At 39.8% G+C, this 13,683-nt stretch overlaps 1 protein-coding gene across 2 annotated transcripts in view; it reads right to left on the minus strand.

The window, feature by feature from the left end:
* LOC141799678 (forkhead box protein J3-like) overlaps positions 1-13,683 on the minus strand; it is a 75,461-nt gene that overhangs the window by 59,886 nt on the left and 1,892 nt on the right. Inside the window, exons 2-3 of one of the 2 annotated variants that reach the window (XM_074681993.1) lie at positions 3,357-3,477; positions 2,690-3,168 (exon numbers count right to left, since the gene is read on the minus strand). In XM_074681993.1, the coding sequence (XP_074538094.1) occupies positions 2,690-3,052 (363 nt within the window). In that variant the 5' untranslated portion in view covers positions 3,053-3,168; positions 3,357-3,477. Of the gene's footprint in view, positions 1-2,689; positions 3,169-3,356; positions 3,481-13,683 lie in introns of both variants that reach the window. The other variant, XM_074681992.1, reaches the window with a different exon arrangement.

The raw sequence follows: 13,683 nt of genomic DNA on the forward strand, positions 1-13,683 counted from the left end.
GGTGTTAATAACCCCGATCCTCTCTCACTGCGCAGAAAACGAATAGATTGGATCCTTCATGCAGGTAAGAAGCTCTGCCAACACAACCTGGCTTGTATCATAACCTTTTTGTCTCCATTTCTGGCATGCATCTCTGCTCAGGGAATGGTGTGTTGAAGATTATAGACGGGGAACAAACACAGGTTCGTAAAGGGAAAAGAAGACGAAGAAGAAGAAGAGGAGCGGGTGACTAAGAGAGAAGGAGGGAGCAGGAGGGGAAGGGCTGGTGAAGTGCATGTGCTCGGGAGATGAAGATAGAAAGTGAAAGAAAGAGAAATAATGAGAGAAGAAGAAAAATGTTTCCGCTCTCAGAGAGATGAATCGGTTGATAGTTTGCAGACAGCCTTTTTCGATGTGTCAGAGGAAGGACTATATCCATCCCCTTCTACGCTAATAAGGTAGAGAATCCCCAAGACACAACCGCAGGGATCTATTCATTTGTCTCCAATAACACAGCCACCTTTCTGCTCATATTAGCCGGGATTTGCATAGCTACATTTACATAAGGATTTAATAATGTCATCTGAATGAAACCAAATGCATCTGCCAATCATTCCTGGTTCACTAAAAGGTTTTTGTGCTCGCAGAGGCAACCACTGGATCAGAATTTTTGCATTTTGAGCCCTTGCTATAGAGTAGAGGTTCCTTAGCATTTAAAATATGTGAATTCAGTATCAAATCTGGAACAGGCCTGACAGAAACATGGCGCGATAATGAGGAACAGTATTAAACACTGAAATAATTCTTGCTCCCTTCTAACTTTGTATTTTCATTTTATGAATTGCTTGTTCCAAAACAGAGGGTCCTAATTCCAAGAAGGAACTCGAGGTTTCAATTACTGATATGATACATATGCAAAACTACAAACAATGCTGGGCACAGTTTGGAACAGAACCACAGGAGCAACCTCACATGAACTTTTCTCAGAATGTTTTGTACATTTCAGATGCTCTGTCCACTTCTGAAAGAATCACACATGGAAAAACCTGGCATTAAAATATTTTTACAATTATGCTATCTTGTCCCTTTTGGCAAGAAGTCAAGACGACACAGCGTCTTCCTGATTCTTTCTATCCTGGTGTCAAAAGATAACACCACCGCACCTCTGATTACACATTTCGCCTGAAAAAACTCCCAGATGGCTCAATTGGCAGGTCAAAAATAATATCTCCTTCCATGTCAAGCAGAATGAAGGATTATCTGAAAAACTAGTCACAAGCTTAATATAAACAAAAACTTAGCCTGATGTCAGTGTCTAAATCAAAACATAACCATGTTTTTAACTTAACCAAAGATGCAAACATTACTTGCTACTGAATGAAGTCCAGTCCAGACTGTACAATAGCGATAAAATAGCAAAACCTCGGACTGACGTGTGCCAATTAACATTTTGACATGAGAAAATAAATAGGGGTGGGCGATACCGGGAATTTTGGTATCGATCAGATACCAAGTAAATACAGGGCTAGTATTGCCGATACTGATACCGATACTTTTTACATGAAATGTAATGATCATTGAATAATTTTGAATTTTGCCTTGAGTTGGTTGATTATGATTATGGTAAAACACAGGACAAAGAATTAAAGAAAAAAAAAAGTTTTTTTTAACTAACCTCAACAGTAGAACAACATTTTAACTGTATAAAAGTAATTAAAAAATTATTCTACCACCACAATTGTTTGGGAAAAAAAACACAAGAGTAAAATTACATCAAGTTCTCATCACGCTAGTATTGATCTGATGCCAATACTCATCTTGGTATCGATACTATCGATTTTAGATCGGTACGCCCACCCCTAAAAATAAAAGACTTAACTTGATTGACTATCGAAACAATGAAACTTATTTAGTGGTAAGGGAAGATTTATTCAGACTTATTCCATTGACAGCCCTAAATCTTATCTTATCTTATAGTTCAATTCAGTTAATTACTAGAACTGGAATTGTTTATGAAAAAATGAAAATTTAAAAAACAAAATAAGAAAATAAAAAGGTCAGAATTTACTTTTTTAAAAACTTTTGAGTAGTATGTATCACTTGTAGAGCCACTGCAATGAATTCAAAATCTAACTCAACATCCAAACTGTTGCAGTGTACAGTCTATCATCATTGCTTGGTTATCTTCTCCACTCGGCCTCCAGCCTTGTGCGTCAGACTGAACCACAGAACCATAGCTGTGCTGATATCCAGCACACCAGCACGTTTTTGGTGATATTGCTTAAGTATAGAAAAAAAACATGTCTATATTTCTGCAGAGAAAAGAATATCCTTATATTTATGTATATGTATAGAATATTAAGCTTATGACCAAAAAAATCACAAAATCAAATTGAAGCTGGAGTGCCTTCTAGTGATCAGAGCGATAAGCTAGAGTGTTGTGTGTCTTTAAACTGTCCAACAGCCATTTGTACCAAATATCTGATGAGTGAACAAATTTGAAATTTGAGGCCTCTTAAAGCTGAAAAAGTTAAAAGGGTACCAGTTTGGGGTTATGGGATGTAAAAAAAAACAGTTTAAGAGCCTCAGTTATTAATACTTATTATTTGCCTTAAGGACTGGACAAATTCAATGCTTTACCATTTAAACAGATGGACCAAATTGTAAGAGCTTAACCTTAAGGAGCAAGACTCCATATCACACGTCTTACCTTCCAGCCGCTCCCTGCCTCTCTGTAGTAAGGGAAGTTGTCGCAGATCCACTGGTAGATCTCACTGAGGGTCATCCGTTTCCGTGGTGAACCGTTGATTGCGAAAGTGATGAGGCTGGCGTAGCTGTAGGGTGGTTTTCCATCTCTGTGCTGTGCAGCCTCCTCCTGATCAAGTGTTGTTCCCGGGTCCAGATGGGTAATCTTTTTGCCAGGTCCGTGCCCATGATGGTGGACGTGGTGATGGTGGTGTCCATGGTGGTGGCTGTGGTGGTGTCCAGCATCTGTCTTCTGGATGGCTGCCCTCATGCTGAGCTGGGGGAGCCAGTCCATGGAGGTCAGGCTGCTCTCCAGCTCAGAGGTCATGGTGCTTGTACGTCAACGGGTCAAGAGGAGACAGACGGGAGGCTCAGCGACGTGGCGTGTGGAGGGTCCCCTGTTGGCTCACTGAATAGGTTCTGTGCAGCAGCCTTGGCTCATGTCTGAAAGAGCAAGAGTTTTGTTTACTACATCTATTCATCTCCTTTAGCTGGAGCAGAAAGCAACTTGGCAGACAGATGTTAACTTGCACATGATCTTTCAAATGTAGTGTAACTGTGTATGAAGGAAAATTAAAGATTCTGGCATGTACATCTCATCATGTCACACTGCACATTAACATGTGTCTTACTCTTCCAATTCCTTTCCATCTTTCTTTGGGCCAAAGCATCTGGGGAAGTCACCGGAGTGAAAGGTAGAATCCTTCTCTCTTGCATGTTCACAAGTTCTTCATTTAGCCACTGCGATGGCCGCTGCTGCAAAGCACAGACACAAAACCACACAAGACGGTGAGCTTGCACTGCCAGACAGCCTTCATAAGATATTAATATCGCACAACCGCTCAACTGGCCTCGGCATCTGTCCAACCAGATTAAAACTCCTCTCTCTTTCTCTCTCTGTGTTCTGTCTATCTGGATTGCCTCTCACTCTCGTTCCCTCCAAAGTGGAAATGGCAATTGGATCTGCAGAGTGACTAAAAGCTGGGGAATTGTTTTCACAAGTGCCTGCCAAATGGGGGGAACAGCTCGGGAGGAATTCCAACCCTCTAGAGGAGCCGAAAGGCTCGTCCCCTTTCCCTCTCAGTGTAAGGCCCCCCTCCTCCCGCTTCCCCACACCGTGTTCCCATTCTCTGATTCTCGACGTTCCTCACTCTCCTGTCAAGTCCGTGCCCACCTCTTCTATCCCCCCCAAGCGCCTAAGATCCTGCTCAGACGACAGACACAAACAATGAAAAAGAACTCAGGAAGACTGAACGTTTTAATTTGGAGGCTATTTTTAGAGCTGTGCTGAACTTGAGTCCTGGGAAAGCAGAGTAGAAACTTTTTCTCTGAGTGGGGGCTTCTTTTAAATAGTCCTACCACAGTTCAGGGGAAAAAAAGACAATGATTGGGTACGTGAGAGGGAAGTTACTCACCAATTGTTCTGAACTTCTGTCAGTCACAGAATGTTCGTTGATTTGTCACAACAGGACTGAGAATGTCATGTAACTGTTACTCATCACTGGAGTGAAGATGTTGTATTCAGACCAAACTAATGCATGAAAGAAAGATCGTATTATTTTGTGCTTGGCGCTTCTGGGAGATAAATGAACTAAATTCTGTGAAATAGCGGTAAAGCTACGAGTGCTATGAAACAGATGGATGCAGAGCAGGCTGATGCAAGTGAATAGTTAACAATGGCAGGATAAATTCAGACTCCTAAAGATATAGAATTCTACATTGAAAGCTTTATCCAGCGCCCCATGCAGTAACCTTGGTTTATCCTTGAACAACAAAGAGTCTATTGGCCCACGCGCTTCCATTCATGCACACTGTATATAATCAAGGTGGGAGAACTTCAATGAGCCTTCCAACCAGGAAGAACACAAACTGCTCTGTCTCGCTTCCCTCCAGTCCCCCTGGAGAGCTCAGATGAAGAAGAAGGGAAGCTTGGCTCCTGCAAAAATCTTACTTAATTACAAGTAGATAAAAAAACAAATGTTTAGCCGCGGACTCATCAAGCCAAACAAGCCAAGCTGTGGGACTCGGGTAGGGAAAGTGGAAGCTAGAGAAGAGATATGCCCAATGAGGCCTCTTGCACAACACCACCCCCATATCTTCCTCAAGGCTCTGCCACTGTGGGAGAAGTCAGAGCTCCCCCCTCTCTACCAAATCCCAGGAAGCCATCTTAATTAGTGCACCTTTTTTTATTTTTGCTAAAGGGAAGGTAGCACTGCTAGTTGTAGTGGTGGTGGATAGGAGGGAATGGGGGTGGTGACACACAAGACACAGAACAACAAGTACTTATTTTCCCCTCATTAAAAGAAGGCTCAAGCTGCAAATCAGCCCGCCACAAGCCCTGACCTGCTGCGCTGCCGTGGATGTTGTTGTTGAGGAGCTTGGGAGCGTGGGCCGGCTGCACGGCAGCACGGTGCAGCTTTCGCTCCGCTAGCCTGGTGAGGCATCGGGATGATGAGTAATAGAAGAGAGAGGAGAGAGAAAAAAGGAGGGGCATGACTTGGCTTCTGGGGAGAGGGGGCCCTGCTTGGCGGGTAGACACAACCAATTACCCAGTCGACTGAGTCAACTGGTCCCACAGTGACCGGGCCAACCTCGGCTCTGTGCCTTTTGTTGCTGATACCTGCTGTGTTTCAAACCATCCTCTGAGGATTGCAAGGTATCATGGGAGAAAAATGATCACCACAGGAAATACAGCTTAGTATGTACTACCTTTGCTGTAACTTACAGCTATTAGTTTGTATAGTAATTTATTCACAGTGTAATGATAGTGGTTTCAGTGAACTCTGTGAGCTGAGTGCTTTACAGTTGGGGGGCTCAAGAATATTTTCCCTTTATTAGGAAGCATCAAAACTAGCACTATGAAAATTTAAAACAGTATACGTAATTCACAACTGTGTGGCATACTTGGGCATTTAGTCAAGAACAAGAACTTTTCAGCAACCCTCAAAATAATGGATCAATCGACCAAAGCAAATACAGACACCAGGCCCAATTTAAACAATTACAAGTCATCACTCTAAAGAGCAGCAACCTACCTCTAGCTGGTACTGCAGCTTCAGTTAGTGGCTTCGGCCACAGTGATCTAAAGCTATACTACCTGGATGTAAACATGCACAGATGACAGATGGTATGATTTGGCAGTATTTTCATTTAGAAAATGGAAATGGAGTTGTAATTTAGCCGTGTATGGTTCAACTGACATAACCACATGAATAGCTATCGGCTGAGGGTTGGTGGCTGGGGTGCTAGCTTTGCTTAAGTAAATTATACTAACCACTAGGGTTGAACGATTTTGGAAAATAATCTAACTGCGATTTTTTTTGGACCAATATTGCGACTGTAATTGAACATGCGATTTTTATTTATTTTATTTTATTTATTCATTTATTTATTTATTTAGTATTATTTTGGGGGGGACTATTATAGTGACATAAGAATACTGACTGATTGGTTTAACTTCAAGCCTTGTAGATGTGCAATAAAATTCTCATTAATTACCTTAAATAAAATTAGCAAAAGAAACAAAGCACTGCAGAACAGGCCTGGTATGAACAATGATATAAAAGATAAATGTGAGTCCTCCTCTATGAATCTTACACCAAACAAAATGAAGAAATGCAAATAAGACCAAATCTCTGCCTCAAACACTGAGATATTTCAACTTATGGAATGTACATTTTTATAAAATGAAAGGAAAAAACACTGAGTGAATATAAACATTGTGTGTATAAAAATCTCACTGATCTCTCAACAGTAACAAAACACAAACTACATTTCAGAAACATAAATAAAAAAGTTTTGTCTCAACCACTGAAATATGGAAATGTGTGGATTGAACTTTTTAAATGCACTTTAAAAAACTTTTTTTTAATTGCAGCCTTTGCGATTTCAAAAAATTGCATTCCATTACATTGCAATGACGATTTGCTCAATTTTGACCGTCACCCAAGTGTTGTCTTAACGTTTGAAAAGTCTGTTGGTCAGAATGGGACAAGTGATTTTAAAAGCCCCAAAGAAGGACAAAAGTAGTCTTCATGTTTAGTTTGTATCAAAGAGGAGACATGAAATATTTAATGAGAAAATACACAGCTGTTTTTCTGCATGAGTTATTTTCACAGGATATTTCATGTAGCTAATATGCACACATCTCTGTGTATCCTGCAGGTGACACATAAGGATTTTTCTCGATAACCACAGGGACATGTAGTAACAAAAAACATAAATCTTTGTATGTATTTTTACTATCTGCATGGCATGCGAAAAACTATTGTTAGTCTGAGGATGTGCAAAGTTCAGTTCCAAATGGGTTAGGCAAGATATATAACGTTACGATAACCAAAAATGTGCAATTTAAATAACTGTAATTGTAATTATTACTCTTGGGGGATAGCATCTTGTGACCTCTGATTTATGTCTCACTTCTCCTGAGGTGTCCTCGTCTCCACTTTGGGAACCAACAGTAGGCTACTGTACACCCTGACATGATATAGATCATAGACAGGTTCATGCAGATATCTCTCTTAAGTGTCTGTATAAAGTCAACTTTAACATTTACAGTAAAAATATTGTTAAAAGAGGGTCACTAGAGAGCAGAGCACTAGATAATTTAAAAAAAAGTAGATAAAAAAGATGCCTGTGCAGCACCTCAATTAATACAATATGTGCACATTTTGGTCAAAAAAATCCAAATAACTTCACTTTCAATCTGTGATCAAAAACATCAAAACCTCAACACACCAGGCAGGTTTCAAAGAGCTGCAGTTGAGCAGAAAATAAAGGTAGCTGAGAGGGGATATTCTGGCACCTGATCACAGAGAACAGCAGCACTTGATGTGATACTTTTAAAACACTTGTCATATGAATGATACTCAGTACATACATTTTCAGAGACAGTTGGTCTCAAATTAGGTTCATAATGGGGCATTAGATAGAATGTGTGGTAGATTTCCATCTTTGACCTGACAAAAACAACACCCAAAATATTAAGCTTTGAGGACTTGAAAGTTGTGAGATTTTAAAGCAGGCATTTTAAAAATAAAAATAAAAAATACATGTCCTAATAGTGAAGAGAAGAGCAAGGATTTTGACGTTTATGAAGAAGAATTTTTCCCCTCCAAAGGAGAAATGTGTTTCTCTTTGCACCATGGTTGGGGCTTTCATGACTGGGAACATTGTCCCTTTAAAAGAGTTGAGGGTCTGTGTGTGATTGAATGTATTCACCCATTAGACTTTGTAGCTGTGATGCACTCACTCAGCTGTATGCATCACTAACAGCTAACAGTCCCCTGCTGCTAGCAGGCTTTTAGACTGAGAGAGGCTTTACAGTTCTGCATTTTAATAGAGAACTTTCAATGGAGTGACGGGGGATGGGTGAGAGAAGGAGGGGAGGGAGCCAAAAGAAAGAGGCATCAAAATATTTTCTGAGGAAAATGAAGTAATGACAAAATAGCCACCCGGAGTGTGCAGAGCAGAGGGGGATTCTGGGAAGAACTGCCTTGGCAAGGGTAAGGCTAATGTGTCAAAAGAAAGTCTGTAAGCATACTGAGTGCTGTAATGTCTAGGAGTGTGGGCCATTCAAAGCAGGGAGGAAAAGGTCCAAAAAGCAGTATTGAATGTCTTAATTACTTTCTGCTTCAGCACCAGAAAACATCTCCTTGAAAAGGTTCAATTATAAGATATCAAGGCAAATCAGCTGCCCTTATGGTGGCTGCCTGCTCGTCTCTCAATGGAGCTGGGTTAAGCAATTATCGTTTGATACTGTCTACTTATTCTCAAAGGAGACCTGGAGAGGCATCCATGTAATGCACCATTTAAAAACCAAGATACATTTTGTGTCCTTAGTCCTTAAAGCCAGTGGTCAGGGAAACTGATTCTTAAAAGGAACATTAACAGGAAAAAGAGTTCCACAGAGGGAGGAAGGTGGTTTTATTACAGTAGTTTTTAAAAATCTGATGAATGACCTCTGTCAAGCAAGTCAATCAAGAGGCGTCTTCAATAAAACTGTATGTGTCATTCACATAACTTTCTATGGTCTGAAAGGGAATCTGATTGAAAGAAAGTGAGGAAATCAGTAGATTCCTCTGAATCCCCAAAGGCTCAGAATAAAATATTTAACTCGCTATAAGCCCACACAGAACACAACACCTGAAAACATCTGCCAAGGTAGAGGGAGTTAACGGCCCACAAGACTTAGCACTGCCGACTAGGAAAAAGCTATCACAATTCCAGATTCTGACAACGGCGGAGTTAAAAAGGCATATTTTGTCATAAATAAAACATAGGAGTGCAGCATTTCGGCATACTCCCCCAACGAGCGTTCCCCAGAGACGAATGGGATGCTGTTTGTGAACTCATGCTTTGCACAGCAAAGGGGGCTACAGCTCTGCGTCACAACGACTCCAACTACATTCCAACATCCAGCCCTATTCAGCAAGGACTAGTCCTCTTTAAAAATTCATTAATTTACAGCAAAAATAGATTAAAGAGCCCAACTGCACCAACCTAAAAAGTCTGGCTTGTGAATAACATTAATAATGGAAGCAAGAATCCAAAACCTAGAGGCCCTGGCTGGAAGGCATGGCTTAGGTTTTGTTGCGCTTTATAATGGAGAGTAATTTACATTTTTTAGAAGTATTACAGCTTTTTGATGCTTGTTTATAATTACATTGTTTTACATGCAAATTGGCTAACAATTGTTACTCATTAAAATATAACCAGGAGAGTACAGCAACACTCTGAGTTAGTGAAAGAAACAGGCTCTACATCAGGTTCACAACGGAAGCTTTGCACTGAACTCTTGCTGACAGCATCGCTGCGGAGATCAATCTAAATGACGGTCCTTTAAAAGTGATCATCCTCCATCTTATCTTTACATCTTTCTCTTCAAATCAAAGCAACCATTCCCTAACAGAATCAAAGAGGATTTTGACTAGATAAAAGGATTTGCTGCATTTCAATTCAAATTATGTGTACTTTCCTGGGGACAAGACAAAAATCACAATGACTGAGAGCACTCAGAAAACTTAGAGCACTTAAAAAGAGGGAAGGTTAGTTTTCCTTTGTTTCACCTTTAAAAACTAATTGTAGAAGAGTCTAGCATTGCTTTCATGACTTTATGACTCTATCATTAGGTCAGTTCATTATTTACTTTGCCCAGTTAGATGATAACTGATAAGTTCTTGGTTATCAAAAACAAACTGTCGACCAATGTAACATTGATTAATACCTGATTGTTGTAAAGATAGGTAAGAGGGCCGCCAAATGAGGTGTTCTTCTCAGCTTTTTAGGAGCTACTCCTATGGTATTCTGCATTAATGATACTGTAAAGTGTACAAGCCCTCACCCCCATATCAGTTCATACAGCTGAACAGAGTGGGTGTTGATGTTGGTTAAAAGCATAATCATGGCTTTTTCCTTCAGGAAACAGACACAGTATAATAGCAGTGGTATGAAAAGGTGAGTGTATAGTCTGTTTACAGGGATCATGTCTGTGGATAAGACTAACAAATATTTTCCACTCAGAGCGTTGAAGAGAAAGGGTTTTCTTAGCCGTAGAAGAAAATGAGTGAATGATGATTTCTGATTCTTCATTGCCTGTTTATAATATCCCACTGTTTTTTTCCTTTTTTTCTTTAACATATTTATATCTCTAACAAGTTACAACATTTCCCTGATATTTTTCATATTTTTCTGAGTTTTCAGAGTCTTTTTTGCTAGTGTGACTTAAAGTAAATGTTTTGTTATGGTGCGCTGCACATGTTTGTCGTATGTGCTGTTTGTAAAACAGTTAACCTAAAGAAGAGTTCCCCAGAGCTTCCCCTGAAGATGACACCATTTAAGCAGTTACAGCTTGTCTGTTTTGTCTTTTGGTCAGCTAAAGCTTACACAGAACAGAGAAATATGAAACCGATATATGTTTAAGCAATAACTGATCCATTGCATGAAATGATTTGGGAGGAAGTGTGTTAACTGAGCAGTTTGTGTGGCTGCAAGTTTGTGTCTTAAAATTGCCAGAAAACATCCACCGCATTAAACTAACTGAGCTCACACGTGTCTCTGATGTCAATGAGTCCCATCAGCAGTGACGTAACATTGAATAATAGCTGTGATAACTTCGAGTCATTGGGTGAAACATCGTCTTTAGTCTGTTCATCATGTATTGAGCGGGGTACGAATCAATTGTTGCAGACCCTTTCTAGGTCGGTCTGTGATGGATCCCATGATACATAAAAGGTAGTTCAAACTACAACTTAATCCAATCCAATCAGGATGGGTTTCCTAGAGTTAATAAAGGGGTAAATTATTTAATTGCTGATTTATTTTTTCAGGTAACTTAGCTGTAAAATGATCCCACAGGAACTTCAGTGTCTTTTTATCGCAAAAATGAAGCTTGCAACTTCCTGATCTATCTTGTTGGCTGTACAGTCATGACCAAAAGTTTTGAGAATGGCTCTAATGTTGGTTTTCAATAAAGTCATTTTTCATGACTTTGCAGTTAATTGCAACTCATCTGATCACTCTTCACAGTCTACAGTAAATAGAGCTGTCACCATTAGAAATGAGGCAGCTTATACCATAAAAAAACAAAATTTGTGCCATGCTCAAAACTTTTGGCCACCACTGTAGAGACGTAGCTGTCAGAAAATTTCAAAAACATTTTTAACTTCTTCGTCGAGTTGATTCAACCTATGAAGTGTGGTTTGCAGAGATGTTTTGTGTTGAATTGTTTTTATGGCCATAATGCACAGTACATCCACATTTTATGTCACAGCCTCATTCTTAAATGGGATTAATTATTCTTATCCCCTCAAAATTCTGCACAAAACACCTTATAATGTCAATGTAAAAAAAGGTTTGTGATTTTTTTAGAATTCACATGTACATACGTATTCACAGCCTGTTTTCAATACTTTGTTGACACTTTGACACCTTTGGCAGCAGTTACAGCCTCAGATCTGAATATGATGACACAAGCCTTATGCACCTATTTTTGGGCAGTTTGGTCCATTTCTCTTTGCAGCGCCTCTCAAGCTCCATCAGGTTGGATGGGGAGCATCAGTGCGCAGCCATTTTCAAATCTCTCCAGAGATGTTTGATTGGATTCAAATCTGGGCTCTTGCTGGGTCACTCAAGGACATTCAGTCATCCTGAAGCCACTCCTTTGATATCTTGTCTGTGTACTCAGGGTCATTGTCCTGCTGTAAGATGAACCGCTGCCACAGTCTGAGGTCAAAAGCGCTCTGGCACAGGTTTCCATCCAGGATGCCATCTTTCCTTCAATCCTGACTAGTTCCCCAGTTCCTGAAAAACATCCCCACAGCATGATGCTACCACCACCATGCTTAAGTATAGGGATGGTACTGGCTAGGTGGTGAGTGGTGCCTGGTTTTCATGCCAAAGAGTTCAATCTTTGTCTTATTAGACTTTCTAGTGGTTTGAGAGCTGTCAGGTGCCTTTTGCCAAGGAGTGGCTTCGGTCTGGCCACTCAACCATAAAGGCCTGATTGATGGATTCCTGCAAAGGTGGTCGTCCTTCTGGAAGGTTCTCCTCTCTCCATCAGGTACTTGGTCAATTCCCTGACTAAGGCCCTTCTCCCCCATTTGCTTAGTTTCAATGAGTGGCCAGCCCCAGGAAGAGTTTTGGTGGTTCTGACCTAATTCCATTTACGAATGATGGAGGCCACTGTGCTCATTGGGACCTTCAAAGCAGCAGAATTTCATCTGTACCCTCCCCCAGATTTGTGCCTCAAGACAATCCTGACTCAGAAGTCTACAGACACTTCCTTTGGCTTCATTCTTGGTTAGTGCTCTGACATGCACCGTCACCTGCGGGACCTTATATAGACAGGTGTGTGTCTTTCCAAATCATGTCCAATAAACTAAATTTATCACAGGTGGACTCCAATTAAGCTGTAGGAACATCTTAAGGATGATCAGTGGAAACAGGATGCACCTGAGCTCAATTTTGAGCTTTGTGGAAAAGGCTGCAAATACTAATGTACATGTGATAACTTGTTTTTTTTATTTTTAATAAATTTGTATATATTTTAAGAAAACTTTTTTTGCATTGTCATGGGGTGTTGTGTGTAAAATTTTGAGAAAAAAAAAGAATTTATTTTATTTTGGATTGAGTCTGTAACACAGCCAAATGTGGAAAAAGTGAACACTTTCTGGATGCACTGTACAGATAAACCGTTTTTACCATTTTTTTTTTTCTATTACTTTTCACTATTAAGACAGATTCAAGAGTTTCTTCAACATGCGAATACATAGCATCTTGAAGATCTTTACAAATTAAGAACTAACATTTAGCATTTTTATTGAACATCCATGTTTAAAAGATTGAAAAAGCATAATACACTCTCTTTAACAAATCATATCAGATGTGTATAAATCAACACAAAGAAATTAGTTCGACATGCTACATCTCTTTGAAAGTATGCATTCTAAGTTGCCTTACATTATGTTGTTCAGCATGTTCGGTGGCTTGACTTTAACTCCCTTTTAACTTAGTATACCTGTAACATCTGTTGATGTTTTTAAATGAATTCATGGTTTGATTGTTGACTACAAATCAAATCACTAATTTATAATTTTTGATGTTACAGTTATGTCGTATGGTTATACAGCTGAAGACATTTTGGAGAAAATTTCTAGCAGAGCTGTTTTGTTTAGACGAAAGATAGTCCAGATGTGCAGTGTCCAACCTGGAGACAAAAGTCTGTTACATTGTCCTCCTGCAGACAGAGGATAAAAGCATGTAAATAAGTCTTCTGACTCTTTCTAATCCATTACACGGGCATATGGAGTTCATCTTCATCAAAGGGACTGAAACACATGTAGTGTATCCACAAATAGCCCTTAATTCAACTTTCAAAAAGTCATCACTACATTCGGTCTTAGCATTGCATTTGCTGACATTGAGGATAATTACAACGACCTTTCCGATGATAAAACACAA

This window comes from Halichoeres trimaculatus, unplaced genomic scaffold, assembly GCF_033239565.1.
Source record: "Halichoeres trimaculatus isolate MK-OKI-2021-1 unplaced genomic scaffold, fHalTri1.1 fHalTri1_scaffold_11, whole genome shotgun sequence".
Classification (NCBI taxonomy): Eukaryota; Metazoa; Chordata; class Actinopteri; order Labriformes; family Labridae; genus Halichoeres; species Halichoeres trimaculatus.